Raw genomic sequence first — 13210 nt, 5'->3', positions numbered from 1 at the left:
ACAGTATTTCCTCTCCCTTTTTAGTCTATGTATTTATTTATTATCTCTGTTATCACTCCCATAGCAGGAAAGGACAATGAGGTCAACCTTTGAAAACCCCCCACATACATATACATACACATACACACAAGTATGCCTGTGTGCTCTCTCTTTCTTACACACACACACACACACACACACACACACACACACACACACACACATCTTTTATAAAGACAACTTGGGCTGAGGCGGTGACACGGTAAAGAAAGAACGCGCTGCACAAGTGGAAGGCTGTAGTTTGGGTCCCCAGCACCCACATAAATGCCAGGGCCTTGTCTGTAATCATAGCACTTGGGAAACAGAGACAGGTGACCCTCCCCTGCCAAAGCTAGACTAGCTGAGCCAGCAAACTTTGTGTTCAAGTGGGAGACCCTGTCTCAACATAGAAGGCAAAGAGTGACCAAGGAGGACCGACCATCAACTTCTGTCCTCGTGTACATGAACACAATGAAAACTCCAAAAACAAAAGATTCATACGGAGATTGAAATTTAGTAAGAAACATAAAAAGAGTTTGCTCATTGATCTGCCCAGAGACCCGTGTCTGTTCTTTGAATTAAAACAGTAACAATAACCTTAAACTAGAACTTGGAGCCAGATGTGGTGGTACAGACCTGTAATCCTAGCATGGAGAAGGCTGAAGCAGGAGGATGACCATGAGTGCGAAGTCAACCTGGACTACATAGAAAGATCAGAAACAGGCAAAAACACTAGAGCTTAATTCGCCATGGAGCCCTAGAGCTGGGAAGGTGGCAATCCAACTGGCAGGTGGCATGCTTCTTGCTGCCCTCAAGCAGGGAAATTCTTTACTCATTATTCTCAAGAATGGAAACACCCCATTGCTTTATCTTACAGGGCAATGGAATGAATGTGTTTAATTCTTAAAACCATTTCACATGAACACAATATATTTTGAACAAGTCCACCATCTCTATCATTTTCTGTGTACCCTTCCCTCCCCTGATGAACCCCTTTGAGCTCAGTATCCCTTTTCTCTTCTCACAAAGATACCCCAAGGGCTGGCTGAACCCCAGGACTGATCCATCTTTGGGAAGATGCTCATGTTCACCCTTGAGCTCATACCTCCTAACAAAGGACTGCAAGAGTGCCCAGTGCCCACATCCATCTTTCCCTTCTCCCCCAACGCTGACTAGAGGGCTCAGGCTCTCCATCCTGCCTCCAAGTCATTAGAGCTCCTAGGGTTGTGAAGTGACTTTGTGGGTCTCCTTGAGGGCCTCTCCTGGCTGTTGGAAGGGATGCACCTCCTTTACAAACAGTCCCTTTGTTTTAAATCATCGTCATCATCATTGGTGGTGGCAGTGGCAGCGGCGGAGGTGGCGGTGTGTGTGTATATGGGTGATGTGACGGTCACAGGACAACTCTCAGAAGTCAGTTCTCTCCTTCTACTCTGGGTGGGTCGAGAAAATGAAGCTCAGGCCCCCAACTTACATAGCAAACATTTTTAACCCAGGCCGCCACCTCGCTGGCCTCAGTTCCATCTCTTAGATACAGGACGACTGTTTTGGAGACCGTATGGAAGCTTTCTCACCCTTGTCATTTGTCGTCCGAACAGTCTCAGAAGCTAGGCATAGAGCAGGGCTGGAGCTGGTGACCCGGAAGCCAAGTGCAGAGGCTTCACCGTGAAGAGAAAGGAGGCTTCCTTTGCCCAGCACCACCTGCCCCCTTTAAATCTCCTACATATTTGTTTCTCAAAATAAAAACATCAGTAGTTAGCTACAGTAGGGAAGAGAGACTCACAATGTCCTCTGGTTTCCAGGATGGAGGATGCAGTGTAACCCACGTTGCTCTGAACGGCACAAGTTCCTCTTGACAGCACACATTCTTATTAATGCGGGCCTGGGATGCCACAGATTGCCTTATAAATTGTTTTACATGTCCCTGGCATAAAATAAGGCAGACAATAAAGAGACAATCGCTTAATACAACTTTCCCATCAAGTAGACTGCTACAGAAAATGGCTTCCTTTTAATTTCGCGTCTTAACTGGACAGCTGGCTGTGAGTACACAGGGTGAAGGCTGCAGGGGAATTCTTTTGTGGACGCCAGTTTGAGTAATCAAGACCATTTGGCTAATAAACGCTTTTCTCAGGTCAGTTTCTTACAGGTAGATTTGAATGTTGGTTTAAAAGAAAGACTGGGGCTGGAGAGATGGCTCAGAGGGAAAGAAAGTTCACGGGCAAGCGTGAGGACCTGAGTTCAATTCCCAAGCAACCACAAAACTGTTGGCCATGGCTACACCTGCCTGTAATCCTAGCACTGAGGAGAGGAGTGCGGAGACAGGAGAATGACTATGGCTTATTGTCTGCACACATTGCTGAGAAGCAGCAAGGCTCAGTTTAGTAAGAGACCCTGTCCCTGGAGAATAAGGCAGAGTCACAGAGCAGAAGACTCAAGGCCTCTGCACACACAAGTGCATATGCGTCGTACTAAATACATGCACACAGAGAACAGAGTGATACATTTTTAAAGGAAACATCCAGGCAGGATTCCTACCATTGCTACTTCAGATTCCTCCAAAGAGATGGAATGTCACCACTAGGTCTCAGCCTCCTATCAGTGGGTCATTGAGGAACACTAAAATCTGAATTCTTCTCATTGACCTGTGCCTCTTACACTGTCTCTGCTACGGCCTTAAGTGAGGGTCGCAGTCCCTGCATGGCCTGTGGGTAGGAGGATGTGCTTCTCTTGGGGAATGCGTGTTAGGTATGCTTGTTAGGGGGAAGCAATGAACTGGGTGGCCATGATGGCTCAGCAGGTGATCTGATGATGAGCCACTCCTGCTAGTTGACTTCTGATTTCTACATGCTTGCTATTGCATGCATGAACAACATTGTTGTTTGTTTTATGCGTGTGGATGATTGCATGCATGAACAACATTGTTGTTTGTTTTGTGCGTGTGGATGAAACAAATAAATGTAAAAAAAAAATCAAAAAGCAATGAGCTCAGAGGGAAATGGAAGCTGATAAAAGGTGTGCAAGCGATGAGGTCATCCGTAAAACTAAGCGGAGAGCTTTTCCTAAGACAGATGTTGCCAGCTAAAGAAACAAGAGGAAGGGAGCAAAATATAGTGACGAAGGCATTACAGAAATCCCCATGCTTGTGAGACTATGCCCCTTTCCAAATCTAATCCTCCCCACTTTCTGAGACAGGGCCTCGCTATGTGTAGCCCTAGCTGATCTGGCACTTGCTATCTAGACCAAGTTGGCCTTGAACTCATGGAGATCTGCTTGTCTCTGCCATCTGAATGCTGGGATTAAAGGGCCACTAAAGCCAGGCCAGTCACTTATGTTTTTAAATGACTGTAACCTCCCTAACACACAGAAAACAACTTTTCCTAAGTAGGAGATTACAGGAGAACTAACCCTATCTGTAAGATACCCTTTTAAATTGTGTGTGTGTGTGTGTGTGTGAACATGGGCATGCATATGCTATGTCACTGATCCTAAAGCACCATGCTGGTAGGGGGCGGGGGGATTGAGACAGGGTTTCTCTGCTAAAGCACCATTTTTTTTAAAAGCAAAAAGGACCAATTTAACAGATGGGTCCCCAGGGCTGGAATAATTAATATCCTGTTCACCCAGAACAGCCCCCCTTCTCCCTTGCCTCTGCAGCAGCTCAGGACTTTAGGCAGAGGTGAAGGGCACTAGGTTAGCAGGGACCCAGATGGTCTTAGTGTGGTCATCTGTTAAAGGGGAAGTGGAGAGAGAGAGAAGAGCTGGAGCGCTAGACTAGGCACGCCCAAGGGGATTCGATAACTCACAGAGGTGCACAGAGCTAGTAAGCACAAGGTTTAGGGCTTGTGGGACTGTACCCCTTACCAAATCCAATCCCTGCCCCCTCCAATCATCTTTTGAGACAGATTCTCATTATGTAGCTGACCTGGAACTTGCTATGTAAACCAGGCTGGTCTCGAGTTCACAGAGACCCGGCTCTGACTAAATAACTCCCGAGCCAAGGAGGAGGGAGAACACTAAGCAGTCAGCACCGTCCTGCCCGGGAGCGGTCAAAGAAATTACGGCTGGTGCAGCGTTTGTGTCGGGATTGGAAATGTAGCTCAGTGGGCAGAGTGCTCATCTATCGGGCACAGACCCTGGGTTCAGTCCCCAGCATCCTATGACGGTGAATGTCTGTCATCCCAGGGTTTGGGAGATGGACATTCAAGGTCATCCTCGGTTGTATAGGGAGTTAAAGGACAACCTAGAATACAGGAGACACTGTCAAGAAAAAAAGAAAGGAGTACAAAACAATAGAGCATGCGAGTAACTGGAGGACTCGGCCCTAACCTGTGTGACTTTGTCAGAAGAGTCTCTCGGAGATGCTGGAAAACAAAATGGTGCCTGCTACATCAAAATAGTCCAGGTAAAGAAGAGATGCCTGCGAGTTGAGCCAGTTCTTCTATGACTCTCTGGGGATAAAAATGGTCATCTCAGAGTCTTATATTTTTCTTAGTTGTTGATTTTTGTTCACGGTCACCCTAGACGTCTGGGCAGAGCTGTCATCTGTCAAGAGCTCCTCAGCAAGGAGTGGGGTGGGGGAGATAGTGGCAATGGGGGAGAGGTCTTGGGACACTCTCTCTGCTCCATGCTAGAGATCTGACTGGCTTTGTCCCGCGCGGGTCTTGTGCAGGTATAGCCACAGTTGCTGTAGATCTGTGCACTCCTGAGTGCCGTTGTCCTGTCATGGCCAGAGACGCTGTTTCCCTCCCGTCTTCCTTAACTTCTGGCTCTTACGATCTTCCTGTCCCCTCTCTCCAGATGGTCCCCGAGCCTTGGGATGGAAGAGGGTGACACCGATGTCACACTTGTGGCTTAGAGCTCCGCAGACACTTGTTCTCTACACTTTGGCCAGTTGGCATCACATGGTTCTTGAAGTCTTTTTGTCAATGAGTCTGCAGAAGGGACTGGGTTGGCTACACACATATACAGAAGGGACAGGCAGGCTCACCTTCCCAAGTTCCAGATGAGCCATTGCTGGGAGGCCACATCATCCTCCATAATGACTCCATTATGTCCACACAGACTTTAACATATGTACATCAGTGAATATGGCCAGGCTCCGTGCATCTGCCTTGCATCTCACGGCCACAGGCTTTGCCCTAAAGCCGGACAATCCCCTTCCTGTTTTGTCCCCTCGGTTTCTTTGTTCCATCACAGTGGTTGTGAGGGCGACTGATGGGGTCCCGCTGTCTGAACTCACTCTTCAGTCTCTGTCCCTGGGAGTCTCCTCACCGACCGCTGAGCCCCTGGCTGTTCCTGTCTTCAGAATGCCTTGTCCTTTTCCCCAGGGTGCACGTTAAAACCCACTCAGCCAAAGTCAACCGTGTAAATGTACTAGAGATGCATCTCTGAGATTGTCTGGGATTCACACACGACAGTTTGAATAGACACAGCAGAGGGGAGGAGAACTCCCCAAGGACTCTGGCAGAGGGGGATGGAGGAGACTTGGATCTGACAACAAGGAGAGGATGGATAGGAGATCCTTAAACCCCTCCTGAGACTGGCAAGCTTCTGCATTCACACATTTCACACCGCTCCTGGTAGTTTGTGAACCCTGCTCTGAGCATCCAAAGAGGTGGGTTCCAAAGTTACCATGCCTTGGATTCTCCCATGTCCCCTGCTGCAGACGTGGATTCTGGGTTCTGCCTGGGCATTCTGGTAGGTCAGGAGTATGTCCTAATGTCATTTTTCATTGTTTATCTCTCTCTCTCTCTCTCTCTCTCTCTCTCTCTCTCTCTGTGTGTGTGTGTGTGTGTGTGTGTGTGTGTGTGTGTGTGTGTAAGCCAGACAGCAACCCTGGTTATCGTTCCTCAAGCACTATTCACCTTGATACTTTTACAATCCTGAAACTAACCAAGTAGGCTAGATTGCCTAGCCAAGGGGCCCCAGAGATCCACCTGGCTCTGCCTTCTGAATGCTGGGATTAAAAGTATGTGCTACCACCACCCGGCCTGGCTTTTAAAAAAAAATGTGGGTTCTGGGGATCCATAATCAGGCCCATATGCCTGTAAAGCGAGCTCCTTTCCAACTGAGACACCTCCCAGCCCCTGGCTTCTTGTTTGAATGACCATTTTCTGAAGACTGCAGATGAGAGAAAGCTTCATCCCTATTTTGAGAAATATTAGGAAGAGCCTGGAGTTTAGAGAGGCGCCTCACAGAGCCTGTTGAGGGACCCTGTTGCGGGGAAGTGGCCTTTAACCTCTTAAGGCAGTTGTTGGGCCATCTTCTCAGATGCTCCCCATGCTGTCCTAGCCACATGCAGAGTCTAGGAAGTACCAGGGTTTCCTGGTCACTGACTCCAGAGCCAAATAGTCTACCATATGCCGATTCCTCCTCCAGATTCTCCCTCCCACCTGTCCTACACAGGGATCCCCACAAACCCGTGGCTCATCTCTCAACTCTGAGAGGATGCACATGAATGCCACCTCCAGCTTCCCAGCCAGCCAGAAAATGAGTCCCGGGTTGAGTCAGAGAGAAAACTGGGCCATGTGTGGGAGTAAGCAGAGAGCAGGCCCCCAGCTCCCCCACTCAATTAAGATGAGTGGAAGGACCTGCCAGTGGGGTACCAGCCTCAAGGAAAGCCTTCCAGGAAGCCCTGGAGTTGAGCATCAAATTGAGCATCAAATGCTCAATCCAGGCCCCTCCCCACCCAGCAAGATCGTAGCAAGAATCTGAGAGCCTGGAATATCTGTAGTGGAAGGAAGATGTGCCTGGGATTCCTAGGGATGGCTGAATATTCGGAGGGTTTTAATGAGGGCAACGAGACTATTTGTGGATGTGGAGGTGTGAGGACAAGGGACATGAATTTGCTCCACTATCCGCAGACTCTGTAGAGAAGCATCGATGGTGATCTAGGCAACAAAATCAGAACTGAGGAGAATTCCCCCTACCCTGACCCACCCCTTGAGGCCTGCACTCCAGAACGGTGGGTATACGTGGTGGGAGAGGGGGAGTTTTAGACGGGGGATTCTGTTGCAATCTAAGTAATCAAATTATGTCACCAAAGAGATATTTATTGCTGAGAATGCCAACACAAAACAGAAGAACCAGGGCTGCCTGGAGCTGCTGGTGGAGAAACAGAAAGACCTCTACCCAAGAGAGCTACACAGATGGCGACTTACCTCTCGATCTATCTGAGAACACAGTCGCTCAAGTTTACCAAGTAAATAAACCGAGTGACCATCTGCGGTGACCTGTGCCACGAAATGTCAGAGTGGAATGTTCAATCTGAGAGATGATAAGGAATCGGGGACAGAGAGTCAGGGAAGAATATTCTAGGCAGGAGAACAGCAAAAAGAGAGGAAGGCTCTGCTCCGAGGTGGGAAGAATTGAGGGCTGTGGGAAGAGGAGCCGGGGGCCTGACTGTGCCAGGCTGTGGGAAGAGGAGCCGGGGGCCTGACTGTGCCAAGCTGTGGCCTCACCTGTGGTTTAGAATGTGCCCCATGATACAGTATGAGGATGGATCACGCTCTCAAGCATGGCGTTAACTGCTCCTGGCTCCTTCATCAGCGTCGACAGGAGCTCATTTCTGCATGTAGCCCCCATTTGTCTGCAGACAAGGAGGAAGCTAGAGGACACAAGGCCTCGTACCTTCTGCTACCCAAGCAGCAGCATCACACCATGGAGGAAGGCAGCCACATAGGTGGGGACCCAGGACGTTATTCACAGTTTCCCCTTTAGAGGATCCAGTCTGGAGATAAGTGACAAGGCCCATCTGTTTCTGGAGAAAGATGAGTTTGTCTGCTGTGGATGTGCACTGAGCCTCGCTATTCTCTCTCTCATTCTCTCTCTCTCTCCCCCCCTTCATCTGTATATTATGGTATGCATGCCTGTGTACACGCATGTTTGCATGTGGATGTGCAGGTGAGCATGCACATACATGTGGAAGCCCAAAGTCGATGTTAAGAATCATCCTCCATAGCTCTTCCACCTTCTTCACTGAGGACTCTCATTCTGACTCAGAGCTCATTGATAAGACTAGTCTCACTACCCAGCCTGCTCTGGGGAATGCCCTGTCTTCTGGTTCCTGAGGCTGGAATTACAGGCAGGCTGACACACTCCACATGACGCGTGCAAGGATTCTGGGGCCCCAAACTCTGAACTCTGGTCCTCTTGCTTACACAAGTACTTCAACACCTTGACCGGCTCCCCAGCAACTGAGCATCACTTCTTGCTAGAAGTTTCCTCTCTCCGAGCTGCATAAGAAGACACCGCTTCTGCAGCTATTTTGTTTGTTCCTTGAGGTCACCCAGGGAGGAGCAGTGCACTAGGCTGGAGTTCAGGAAGTCAAAGTAGACCCTGTCTCAATAAATTAATTAATTAATTAATTAATAACATGTACAGTGAGAGAGGAAGACATGAATATTGACCTTTGGCCTCCACATATATGTGCACACTAGTGGGTGTGTAAACATTTCCATGTACACATAACACACACACACACACGCACATAAAAGAGAGGAAAAGAGAAGTCCAAAAATACGTCCTTGCTTCTCTCTCTCTCTCCCTCTCGAGATGTTTGTTTTGTTGTGATTTGATGTGGAGATGCCAGTGTGTGGGACAGTCTCTCCATGGAGGGAAAATGAGTAACACTTTCTCAGTTTGTTTACTGCGCAAACACGCTCAGACACAGTGGAGGATGGAGCACCAGCTACAGGCTAGGTGACAAGAACAGGAAGCGAAACAGGAAAAGGCCCAGCCACCTTCCTTTCCAGCCCACAAGTTCACAGTAAAGCTGGGGGAACATGCAAAGAGACACATCCCTGCCCTTCTGGTGAGTGTCATAAGGGGTATGTGCAGACACACACACATGCACACACACGCACGCACACCTGTGTACAGCCTCTCTTGTTGTCTGGTTGAGTTTACTCCTAGGGCACCCCTACCACCACCCATGCATGCCTTTTAATATGCCCTCAGCATTCATAGACGGTGATATCCACTGCACCACTGCAAACAACGTGATGACATTTAGTCTACTTCCAACGCTGGGCAAACACAGCCACTCTCTAGCTCCGAGACACCTTCAACATTCAGCATACCCTACAACAGTCCGAAAATAACTCAGTAAGCAGGTCCTCCTCGGGCTCTGCTCTCTCGGCCACCTGTCTGCCCTCTGGCTGCCTAGATCCACCTCTCCTGAATTTTCACGGGAACAGAGTCACACCTTGTGTGACCTTTTGTGTCTGGCACAGTGTTTTGGGGTTTCATGGTTATAAGGAATGTCATGTCTGTCCTTCACTCCTTACCATGGCTAAATAATATTCTACCATATGCATGGCTAGCACTGTTTCTTCATCTGCTGCCAAGCTCTGTCCACCTTAGGACTAAGGCAGACAATGCTACTATGAACACCGACACCATTCCTGCCATCCCTCCAAGTTTTTCTTTAGATATCTAGGTTGTTTGGAATGGGCATGCCCAGTTACATAGCAATTCCACGCTAACCTTTCTCTTTAATTAATTAGTTTGTTTGTTTGTTTGTTCGTTTCTTTTTCTTGAGACAGTGTCTTACTATGTATCCCTGGCTGGCTGGCCTGGAACTTCCTGAATAAACAGAATGCCCTCAAACTGAGAAAGCCCCTCCTGCCTCTGCCTCCTGAGTGCTGGTGTTAAAGGGCCTTACACCACTTTTAACATTTGAAGGTATAGGCAAACTGGGTTCCCCAGTGACATCATCCTTTAGGAGCTCCACCGAGCCTTGTGGTTGGATGCCTCCTAGTTTTCCAAAGGCCTTCCAAGAATGGGATCTGGATGTTAAACACACCCAGTCTCTCTAAAGACATCTGTCGACCTACTTGGTCAAGGCTGAGCTAAGAATACTAAGGTCAGAGGTTCAATACCCACACTGAGCAAAGTGGCTAGAAGGGAGAAAACTATGCCCTGGGACCTGCACTCTGCCATCTAAGAATCTCCACTCCTCTTGCAAAAGCTTGTCCATAGGGAAAGGGCAGGGCAACCAAATACCTTTATGGTCCTTCGCAAAAGAATCCAATGGGGCTGTAACTCGGTCAGTAGTGTTTCTATAGCATGCCCCATGCCCCGAGTTTGATCCCAACACCGAATAATCTAGGTGTGATGTAGCATGCATATTAAGCTCAGTATTGACCTGGAATGCCAGCAATTCAGTAGTAGAGACAGAAGTATCAAAAGTTCAAGGTCATTTCCCACTATATAGTGAGTTGGAGAGACCACGTCTCAAAAACAAAAAAAAAGTTTCCTGAAAGCACATGGGATTAACTGGCATTTTAGGATTACTTACCCTCAACCTCCCACCATCTGGTTTCTGTGGATTGACGGGTAATTGCAAAACACTGCCCAGAGCCTCAGTTTCTTCCTAAAACAGGAGGAGTACTCTTTCCCCTACAGAGTCAACCACACACAAATGCCCCATCTTCTACTTGGTTCTCAAGAAAAACTCTTGAACCTGGAGGGTGAGTTTCCTTTAGAGCATTCCTTTGGCTTCTGCAGTTTGCTCTCAGCCCCCATCCCCAGGTTGACTGGCCTGGAATGGTGGCACACTGTTGGCGGGGTTACACTTGGCTCTTTGAAAACCTCCTATTTGCATGGAATGAAGCTTGCTATGGTAACAAGGTCTGGTGGCTGGAATCCAGGGCCCCACTGAAAAATGCAAAGCCTGTGTGTGCTCTGGGAGAGAAAGGAGCCAGGAAGGGCTTATGCAAGCTAAGGTTACCTCAATTCTTCTCAGAACGGGGACTAGGTAAACCGAGGTAGCCCGGTTCAACATTCCTACCTCGGGAAGAAGGAGAGAAAAAGAAAGCCCCGCCACACCTCCCAACCCTTCTCTGGCCTCAGTTCCTTACTCCCACTAACGTTCAGGCCAGCCAAGCAGCTTAGGACCAGGTACAAGCTAGCCCTCCATCTAGGGGGTGCACACATTCTCGCTCTCCGGGTTGCGGGCAGGCCACAGCACCAATGGCCCGGGGTAGGGAAGGACAGCGCAGGTCAGGCACTAAGGTGGGGGTGGAAGGTGGCAGGCTCACTGTCCACCAGCTTTCCTCCCCTCTGGGCATTTCATCTCTTCAACTGGCAAAGCAAGAACTCCACTCCTGAGCTCACTCCAGCAGCCCCCTCCCTCGGCCCACCATCCCACGCTCCCCTCCAAGAGGCCCCCTATGCAAGCATCCCTCTCTGCTAAGCATCCATCGCCTCCTCCGCGGCGACCCCAGCCCGGAGCCGGGCAGTAGTTGGCCGGGGCGGGGCTGCCCACCGCCGCAGGGAGGGGACAGCGGGACAGCCAGGGCCCCGGACGCACCCCTAACCCTTCCGTTGGGGGTGCCACCTCCGACCTCACACGGGCGCCGCCCTCCTCCCCCACTCTCCGGGGTGTGTCCCGGAGGCGGGGGACTCACGAGGCCGAGGAGGTCCCCAAGGTCCCCAACAGGGCCCCCTCCCGAGCGAGCCGCGAATGGTAGGCTCCACTCGGAGAGCGCCTGGCCCGGGCGGCGCACGGTGTCCTCTGCTCGCAGCTCGCCCGCCCGCCCGCCCGCCCGCCGGGGTCTCGCCGTTCGCCGCTGCTCCTCCTCCTCTCTTCCTCCTCCTCTTTCTCCTCCTCCTCCCCCCGCCGCCTCGCCACCGCCGCGGCTCGGGCTGGAGGCGCCGCTGTCATTCCTGCGCCGGAGGAGCCGGCGCTTGCCGGTGCCCGGGGGTCGGGGCGCGGGGAAACCCGGGCCGCTAGGGTGACCCAACAGGTAGAGCCGGGGCCACGGCCGGCCACGCGCCCCCAACGCACATCATGCAGCTCTTTGTCACCTCTCTCGCCCCCAGGCCAAAATCCTGAGCATGATGGAAGACAATAAGCAGCTCGCGCTCCGCATCGATGGGGCGGTCCAGTCGGCCAGCCAGGAGGTGACCAACCTGAGAGCCGAGCTCACGGCCACCAACCGGAGACTGGCGGAATTGAGCGGTGGAGGCGGTGGCTCCGGCTCGGGCCCGGGAGCTGCGACCAGCGCCTCGGCAGCAGCGGTGACGGTGGCTGACTCGGCGGCGACGACCATGGAGAACCATCAGCACAGCGCGCAAGGTAGGAAGCGCCCGGCGCCCGGGGAGGGGACCCAGAGCGTGCTCACCGGTCCCAGAGGTAGCAGGGCCCGCGGTATACGGCACTCTCACAGCGAGATGGCTTTGCCCTGTGGCTCATAACCCTTTTCGCCTGACCATGTCCACCCGATGCTCCCCAGCTTGGGAGTTGCAACACGGTTGTCATTAACGCCAACTCGGGTGCAGTGTGCATGGGGGTCACACGGTCACACCAGCCCCTGCCGGTTCGAACTAGGCGCCACTGCCTGATCCTTTTCAGGCGTCAGTGGAAAGTGCCCTTTGGAGAGCACACAGACCCCAGCTCCGCTGCAAACTTTTCATGCCTTCACCCCACAGTCCCCTACACCCCTCCAGTTCCAAAGGCCTCTTAAATGACTCCCCGAGGGAATCTTTGGGCTCTGCTGCCCTGGGGGAGTGGACTTGCTGGCACTTTTCTCCATGGACGCCAAGCCCCTTGACTGGGTTGCATCTGGAGTTTATTTTCTCCAGGCTTGAGATGGTGCAGGCAGTCCTGTATGGATGCTTGGGTCTACAGGGAGTTTTACATTTCCAGCAACTATACGGGGAAAAGAGCGCTTCCCAGGGGGAAATCACAGACCTCAAAGGTTGATTGATGGCTGTCTGGAGGAATGAAGGCTTGAATGGTGGGTTGCTAGGAGCCCCTGTTTGAAGGACCCTCTGCAGTTTAGAGGAAGGGGGAAGAAAAGACAGCTGGCCAGTGCTGACATTGAGACATGACACTTCTGAACCCCTAGTAAGGGTTAACGGTGTGATATAAGGTGGTCCTGCCATGCATGGTGCTTTCTGAGAGTTGGGAAGCAAAAACTGAAGCAAGCTTTGCAGGATCCTGCATTCTCTCCTCCCACCCTGCTCCCCTCCATCACCCTTTAAGAAGCAATACCGCTGTTTATTTAAACCGTTCAGATTGTAATCTAAATGGCTAAAAATTCAAAGGGATGGAGAGAAGAAAAGAAAACCCTCCGGTCCAAGAGGGTCACCTGTATAAATGTGTCACTTGGATTGTAAGGTACCAACGCTCAATGGTTCAGAATGATTTTCTGGTTCTGCTATCTCAAGAGCTCCTCCTGAGTGT

General features: G+C 50.8%; 1 protein-coding gene across 2 annotated transcripts in view; it reads left to right on the top strand.

Annotated features, from left to right (window-relative positions):
• The window catches only part of Kazn (kazrin, periplakin interacting protein), a 908996-nt gene that overhangs the window by 534573 nt on the left and 361213 nt on the right, over window positions 1–13210 (top strand). For both annotated transcript variants that reach the window (XM_075946808.1, XM_075946807.1), the window contains exon 3: window positions 11845–12100. In XM_075946808.1, coding sequence (XP_075802923.1) covers window positions 11845–12100 — 256 coding nt within the window. The remainder of the gene's footprint in view (window positions 1–11844; window positions 12101–13210) is intronic.

This window comes from Microtus pennsylvanicus, chromosome 13, assembly GCF_037038515.1.
Source record: "Microtus pennsylvanicus isolate mMicPen1 chromosome 13, mMicPen1.hap1, whole genome shotgun sequence".
NCBI classification, from domain to species: Eukaryota; Metazoa; Chordata; class Mammalia; order Rodentia; family Cricetidae; genus Microtus; species Microtus pennsylvanicus.
This window is presented reverse-complemented; position numbering and strand designations above follow the sequence as displayed.